Source organism: Apium graveolens, chromosome 2, assembly GCF_009905375.1.
Source record: "Apium graveolens cultivar Ventura chromosome 2, ASM990537v1, whole genome shotgun sequence".
Taxonomy (NCBI): Eukaryota; Viridiplantae; Streptophyta; class Magnoliopsida; order Apiales; family Apiaceae; genus Apium; species Apium graveolens.
The window spans coordinates 62,452,169-62,461,077 of NC_133648.1; the positions used below are offsets into that span (position 1 = coordinate 62,452,169).

The window sequence follows — 8,909 nt, forward strand, 5'->3', positions numbered from 1 at the left end:
ATGAAGGAATACAGTGGCTCGCCTGTAATCAAGCCTATTCTTTTATGGGGCAGTGATACAGATGATGGAATCTGTGATGATCCTTGGATGACATTCAAGAAAATTGAAACTGTAAATACTTTTAACAGTCCTTATGGATCAGCTTCAGAAGGCAGCTTCATCGATAGAGAGTTCACCTACCAGAAGAGTAGACAGAAATGGCGCAAGCGCAAGTTAAGCAGAACAAAGACTTTTAGAAGATTGCCAAGATTTATACAATGGACGTGTAGGGGTTTTAGATTCAGGTTTAGGTTGAGACGTATACGTATAATGATCTGTGGTAAAATATATTGAGATAACCTTTCCTTTTGACACTAAACAATACATAGCTAACATTTCTACTCCTACAAACCTAGCTAAAGTTTCTATTCCAGGATACATGATATGTTTTGATTCAATTTTGCCTATTTGGCTTTCAGAAGTATCAATTGTACATTACTTACCTGTTTTTTTTTGTATACAAGTGTAACAGGGATAACTTGCTTAACTTGTGAAAAAAGAATCTTGATAATCGAAGCTTAATGAAGCAAAAGTTGTAGTAGCCCAAGATGCTGCATTCCTCAAGAACTTTATACATGCTGGCAGAGTATACAATGCTTGGAAATAAGTCTCTCCATGATGCTTCCTTCTTCAATTCTTAATTTACTACTTTGCCTGTTCCACAAGTGCACACCATAAGTCTCACCACTAAGCTGAACCAACTTAGCTTCAACCCATTTTGATCTAGCTCGATTATGTGGTTTAACAAAGAACCCTTTGATACGACTCCAATAAACGGGATAAAAAGCCATTGGAGGCAATATTGTAAATTTAATTTCTTTACTTGTTGCAAATTTAGAAGCAACTCTAGAAACAAGGTACGGTCCATTGTGTCCCCATATGTTTCCATTAAAAGTTAACGCAAATTCTTCCATAAACTTGTACAGAAGTGGATGGTTCTTGTCGAATACCAGTACTGCATTATTCAACCTTGTCCAATTTCCATGAGCATTACTACTTTGTGCTCCAATTGAGTTTCTTAAACCTGAAAAATCTTTCAAAACTATGAAATCTGTATCCAAATAAACCCCACCATACTTGTACAGAACTGCTAATCTGATCAAATTTGAAAGATTTTGTGCCAGCGGAATTTCTCCTGGATCCCTTTTCCCCCTCTTCATTTCGTCAAACCATGGCTTAGCTGGTGTGTTCTTGAACAGAAAAGGCAAATTTGGTGTTATGGCAACAACTTTAAAACCATGTTCTTTTATAGGATTCAGAATGTTTGAACCTTGTACAGAATCCAATGTTGTTGACAGTATCATCAAACATCCATATGGATTGGATTTAAATAGTGACTCCATGGCAAGAACCTCCCTTTCTCCAAATGATGTTGCTGAAGATATCCATGTCATAAAAAACTTAGTCCTACAATGATCATCATCACCATCAAAGAAATCATTAGCCCGTCTTTCGAATCGCACTGACTTTGGATTTTTCTGAAATATCTCAAAATCAGGTAAATTTTTCTTAAACCAAGCAATTCTTTCTTCTACAGATACATTCACAGGTGGTACCAAAGTAATATAATCTTTTATAAAAAATTTATTCTCCTCAACTTCTTCTTTCGGTGACACACTCTCCGGGACAGCTATCAAAACTGACTCTAGCACTTTCCTAGTACTTTTTGCACCATGCAACTTCACTTGATCAACATAAATATCTCCAAAAATGACAAGAAAACATATGGCCACACATGAAAGAGCTGAGAAAACTCTCAATTTTACACGATCAAGTCGTCGAAGAAGCCGAAAATCGAACATTTGTTCCTGATGATGCATAGTGGACCTTCTCTCTGGGACAAGAATGTGAAGAGAAGGGATGGTATGATAATGAAAATGCAACATAGCTAATGAAATATGACATTACTAGTGACAAAATTCAAAGATTTGGCGGAGTTACTAATAAACAATTGCATGTTTCCAAAATTGTAAACAATTATTTGGTCTATATAGAAACACTGCTCATTGTTTTGATCAACTAAAATGAACATTCTCGTTAGCAGCCTGTTTGTTACAGGTCCCTTTTTCAACTTGTTAACTTGTCAGCTACTAATGATTATCACTATTATATTCGATAGATTCTTTGATAAAATAAATAATCTACAATATACTATCATACTCTAGTAAAAGTTACAATAATATTTTGATAATCGATCACAATAATACAAATCAGTTCGAACTCTAATGTGTGTAAATTACTTACAAATGAAATAAATAGATGTATAAAAAAACCGAGTCTATTCGAGTTTTTTCTTATCTAATTCGAGTTTGAGTTTTTCCTAAACGAGTCGAGCCAAACTCGAGGACCTTTTTCCTAACCCAAAGAGACTAATTCTTTCTAGGATAACCTACGTTCTAACTAATCATACTTGTATTTGAGGAAAAAATCATTTATTTATTATTAATTAATCATGTAGATAAACATATCTCAACTGAAAGAGACTTTTAATACGGTTTGTTTTGCTATAAGTTAAAGGTATTTGAGGAGAAATATCAGGCAAAAAGTAAGCAATAGGAATTTTTGTTTTTTTCCCTCGTTACACACAACTAACAAGGTTCTCTATTTAGCAAGGGTCTGTGTATAAGTAAACGAAAGTATAGAGTACCAGAGCTAGTATTAACTGTTAAGTAATCACGTCACAATGTATTATTGGAAAATATTACTCGATTTATATACACACTTAATGCTGCTGCTAATTTGTTGGTTGAAATGTGCACTTCTCCTCCGTTCCTATAAATGCATAATGATTTCTCATGATTGCAATTCTCTAACTATGCTAATCATATGTAATGCATAACTTGTAATCTCCTTCGTTTATTGAAGCAAAGCAGGGCTGGTCCCTCACAATTTAGAATTTCATTTTAGCAGCTTGCGTAACATCACACTCTATTTATGACTTTTGTTCAGTTTAAGACAAAGTATTAAATTAATTGCATTAATAAATTATGATTTGTTTCAGTCTTAACTTGTTATTTATGCGAGTTTTGGACTAGTACATTTTGTCTTATTTTATAACCGTAATCGAAACTTGATCCAATTTAAAAAAAAAATCAAAATTTGATCCGAGCTGTCAATACAACGGGGGCAAAGGGGATTATAGACCTAAAAAAGTTATGTAAAGAATTTTTTGTGTCAGATAAGAAATGAGTAATTTATGCTTTAAGGCTCGTAACGCAAAATCCAATTAATAATATTCTCTTATGTAATTATCACAGGCTACATTACCTGAACCAATTGACCTAGAGAAAAAGATTAAGGCCCTATCGGAGATTGAACCGATAAAATTTGGGTGTTACTGTTAAGTTATTTTGAGATGTCATGATAGGAAGGACGAGTCCTATGAAATATCTGTTGTTTTCATGTGAAAGACATTTTTTTGACAAACAAGGAAAGTTTTATTAATTCAAATCAACCAATAAAGCATTCTTAATAATACTGGGAACCTCGCCCCTGTAAAATACCCGACCCGGATATAAACACGACTCTCTTGTTAGATGATGAGCAGGCATGTTAGCGGACCGTTAAATAAAATACAAAGTAGCTGTGTTTATAATTTTCATCAACTCTCTACACACCTCTACTATACGACCAAAGACACCATTTATATGATACTTCTTATCGCCTGAATAGCCACAAGACAGTCAGACTCCACCTCCGTTTTCAGCCATCCTACTCCTTAATCCAACTTAGTGCTTCCTTGATACCCAATGCCTCTGCAATTTCAGCTAAACTCATTTCCTGCTTAAATACCTTTTTCGCTTGTAACAGTTCGCCAATATGGTCTCTAGCAATAACTCCTATCCCAAAAGCATTACATTCCTGAAATGTTGTTGCGCCAACATTAACCTTGATTGATTCAACCTATGGCTTCACCCATGTCTGAACTTCATCTCATTCAACCAGCTTCTGGAATAGAGCCTTCATACTACACTTCTGGGCATACTTCCATTGTACAAGTTATTGGCTTGTTGAATCAACTAATTCATTTACTTGAGATTGCTTGTTGTTCTAAACGAACTTGTTACGAGCTCTCCACATAATCCAACACATCGTCACTATCTCTGCTCGCCTGTCATTCCTGCTGATAGTAAAAGCCCCTGACAACCATTAAAAGATATCTTGATAGTGATTTGAATGAAATTCTGGGAATAACATCCGCCAATATTGCGCTACAAGTGGGCATGACACTAAAGCGTGTAGAATCGTTTCATTCTCCACATTACACAAAGGGCACACACATGTAACATGTACAAACTTTTGATAAAACATGACTATCGTTGGTAAAATATTGGCCAGGCCTCTTTATACTAGCTTTAAAGCTTTTTATGGTGCCTACCATCCATACCTATCTCCACAGGCTGTCATTATCACTTTAGTTTCATACATTCTTCTTAGCTTGAAGAAGTCGATAAGCACTACAAACAGAGAACTTGACGAAGGTCTCTTTACTCCGCAAAATTGGTTTTCACCGTCGTCATCCCTGAGCACTATATTTCTGATGCATTCCTGATCTCTGGTATTAAACAGGCCCCGTATAACATCTTCATCTCACTCACGTCTATCCGAACACATTTTTGACTCAACCTTTGCATTCACTTACATGAGAATCAAATGTAACATATGGGCTTTGCTCCTTCATTAGCCAAGGTTGTCCAAGAATGTTGATCTCATGCTCAATTCCAACCTTCCACCTTGCACCACCTGACATTACTAGTTGTGCTTCCCAAATAATTCTCCAAATAACTGGTATTATTTCCCAGTGTTATTTTTTCATAAAATTTATATTGGGAAAATAACGGGCTTTATAAATCTGACTTATTAAACTTTGTTGATTTGTGAGAATTCTCCAAACTTGTTTCCCTAGCATCGCTAGTTTGAAATCTCTAAATCCCAACCCCTACAGATTTGTGTTTACTCATACGTGACCAATTCATCCAAAGAACTCCTTTTTTTTACCAGTTCCCGAGCCCTACCACAATTTGGAAATGATCATTTCCAACTTTGTATAGTTTCCGATGAAAACAAAAACACACTCATTGCGTATGTAGGCAATGTTTGAAGTACTACCTTCACTGATATCTCCCTGCCTACTTGGGAAGTCCATTTACCATTCCACGTCTGAGCTCGGTTTTTAACTTTATCTTTAATGTAACCAAACGCACAGACTTATTTCAATTCAAGTAGTTGGAGAGTCCCAGATAAGTACTATTTTCATCATTTTTAACCATTTGAAGATCATAACAAAGAATATCCTGATTCAACTGAGTCACATTAGAGTTGAAGAACACTGAGAATTTCAATAGATTTACATTCTAACCTCATGCAATAAATGTTAGATTAATAAATATCCTTAGAATATGATATGCAATTATATATTCTAAGTATGTGACTTAGAAATGAGATTATGAGAAAAGTATCAATATTCCTAAAGGTCCCTAGTCGAGTATTATTATTAAGGGACAATAATAATGCATTAAGACTGGTGTGTTTGTTGACTGATGATCACATCTCATTGATCATAGGTATAGTGATACTAAAGTCAAAAACACAAGCAGATGTATATGTACATGGTGATGGACATACCCAATGTGAGATTCTACATGTCTGTTGTGTTATAAGTAACTCTCACAGTGATAATGATGTAATGGTCCTTAAACCTGAAGTCATTATATTTCTATACGAGAATTAATATACATTGATTCCGTTAAAATTATCCTTGACCGGGTAATGATAAAAGTGGACATTGGGTATATTATAAATCGTATAAGAAATATGAATGATCTAGATGGGATTTAACCCTCCTATTTTAGGAGTGATATGATTGGCCTCTTATGTGAGCTAGACTATGAAATGCGTGGCCACGCTCAAATGTTGATTTGATATGCTAGTCTACTCATTGATCAAGGAAACCTGGATTAAACTATGATGAGGATGACACATTACATGCCTCTAGTTTAATCTATAATATTTGGTTAAAGGGATTATATTACATTGTACATTATTCACAAAAGGTTTAATCGATCACCGATTCAATTGTTATTACTTGGGTATCAATGATGTATTACTAGATGCTGCTCATTGTTTACGATTTTAAATTAGATTTAAAATTTGTTGCCAACGTAATAATAACCTATAGGGTCACACACTAAGAATGCTTGAAGGATTATTTAATTTAAATTGGATTTAAATTATATCAAAGTAATTCAAATTATTTATAATATTAATTAAGCATGACTTAATTAATTAGATAAATATTGATATTCAAATTTACTAATATTAATTATGAAATTTATTTGTTAAATAATTAAGTGAGACTTAATTATAATACAAATAGGAATTTCGTATTAATAATAACTCGTAATTAGTTAAGAGTTATAATTTGTTTTTCTACTCTCTATATAATATCTTTTGTGTGGCTGATTTTGAGAGCAAGACTTTTACTAAAACCCTAGCCACCAAGAGAGAAGATGGAGAGAGCAAGAAGAAACGGGTTTGTACTAGTACACATCCAATCCTTGAGGTTAAGCATTCGTGTGGATACTGATAGAGCGTAGATCGCGAGAGCGGGATGCGTGGTGATCGAACAAGTTTTGGATCTCCATTAGTCAACCAATTGGTAAAACTTCTTAAGGTAAACAATCTGATCTACAAATTAAATATATGTTTTTCGCATGGATCCTGCGGTGGGTTTCAAAAATTCTAATTTTTTACGTTTTTAATTACTGTTTCCATTGCGTTTATGTGCTTGAAACCCAACAATGGCATCAGAGCTACTTGCGAAAAGTGTTTAATTCATTTATGTGTTTACCGGTTTTATGATGATAACATGTATACAATATTCCATGACTGTTATGTATGCGATTTTGTATGTTTTACATGTTGTTATATTTATATATGCGTATGTATATATATATGTTTTGAATATATGATATTCATAAGAGTTGTATACTCATATGATGATTATATAATCTGTATATATACTGATATATACATGTTTTGTGTTTGTTCTTATTATAAGAATCGTATTTGATACGATTCTGAATCGGATGCAGCGGATTTGCTAAAATCTGTGTCCGGTGTCCGATTTTGGCGAACGAATATGCTATTTCATATGGAATCAAGCGTCTGAACGTAACTGATATCTATAGCTATCAACGACTGATCTGTAAGGCGTTTGACGTCGTTTAGGCCCTGTAATCTGCGATTTAATGTTATCATATTTAATTTTGAATTTTCTAATTTTTGCCATATTTGGTTTTATGATTATATCATGATGGGTATGATATGTTAAGATTATACTATGTGTTTTAACATGTTTTTATGTGTTAATTGAGCATGGTGGATGGTTATGGCTTATGACCTTAGGTTAATGGTTTTGATATTTTTAAATACGGCTTGCATGTAGTTTAATCTTGTAATTATTAAATATCGAATGTAACTCGAGTTCTTCTTGTAAGTTCATTAGATTAGTTTTCATATTTCATTCTTGTAATATACATGAAGACATGGAGATTTGGAGATCAATGGTAATCTCACACGGAGGCCATCCAAGGAAGCAATACAAGAAAGAAGACAAGTAATAGTTAGCCTGTATTTATTTTCCACCTTAGATTGACCTAGATATTTGTCATTAGCTTGATAAAGATCACATAGGATGAAGCCATAACCAACCACGTTTATTTATTGCACTTTACATATATATGCGCATATGATGAATGTATGTGTAGAGTAGTTTATAAAAATGCATGCTTAATTATATTTAAGGATGTATGTATTAGATACGACACCCATGCCATGCTTGCTAAACAAGATAAAATATGTAACAATTCAAGATTTTAAAATAAACAAATAATTATGAGATTCTCATGTTTATGAAACACGGAATAAAATACAAATTTTCTTTGTTTCTGACATGGGGCAATTTTGTCAAAAGCGAGTTCATTGAACATATAAGGTTGTGGGTTTAAGCGAGACCATTGTGACTCCCTCCCTACCTGGAAATCAAACCATTGAACTGAAAGACACTTTTAATACGGTTTGTTTTGCTATAAGTTGAAGGTATTTGATGACAAATATCAGGCAAAAAGTAAGCAATAGGAATTTTTTGTTTTTTCCCTCGTTACAAACAACTAACAAGGTTCTCTAATTAGAAAGGTTTTAACAAGGTTCTCTATTTAGCAAGGGTCTATGTATAAGTAAACGAAATTATAGAGTACCAGAGCTAGTATTAACTGTTAAGTAATCACGTCACAACGTATTATTGGAAAATATTACTCGATTTATATACTCGCTTAATGCTGCTGCTAATTTGTTAGTTGAAATGTGCACTCCTCCTCCGTTCCTATAAATGCATAATGATTTCTCATGATTGCAATTCTCTAACTATGCTAATTATATGTAATGCATAATCTCCTCCGTTTATTGAAGCAGAGCAGGGCTGGTCCCTGACAATTTAGAATTTTATTTAAGCAGCTTGGGTAACATCATATTCTAGATTTATGACTTCTGTTCAGTTTAAGACAAAGTATTAAATTAATTGCATTAATAAATTATGATTTTTTTAGTTTTAACTTGTTATTTATCCAAGTTTTCGAATTTGGACTAGTAATTGAAACTTGACCGAATATTTTTTAAAAAAATCGAAATTTGACCCGAACTGTCAATACAATTGGGGCAAAGGAGGTTATAGACCTAAAGAAAAATTATGTAAAGATTTTTTTGTGTCAGATAAGAAATGAGTAATTTATGCTTTAAGGCCCATAGCGCAAGTTCAATTTATGGTATTCTCTTATGTAATTATCATAGGCTACATTACCTGAACCAATTGA

General features: G+C 33.6%; 1 protein-coding gene across 1 annotated transcript; it reads right to left on the reverse strand.

The window, feature by feature from the left end:
* Window positions 1-432: 432 nt before the first annotated feature.
* Window positions 433-1,963, reverse strand: LOC141705956 (uncharacterized). The gene has a single exon (XM_074508811.1). It carries the CDS (start codon window positions 1,923-1,925, stop codon window positions 609-611), a length of 1,317 nt encoding a protein of 438 aa, XP_074364912.1. The 5' UTR covers window positions 1,926-1,963; the 3' UTR covers window positions 433-608.
* Window positions 1,964-8,909: the final 6,946 nt, after the last annotated feature.

Excerpts from the sequence above, each read along its gene's own strand:
- LOC141705956 (XM_074508811.1), bottom strand. The coding sequence starts at position 1,925 with ATGTTGCATTTTCATTATCATACCATCCCTTCTCTTCACATTCTTGTC.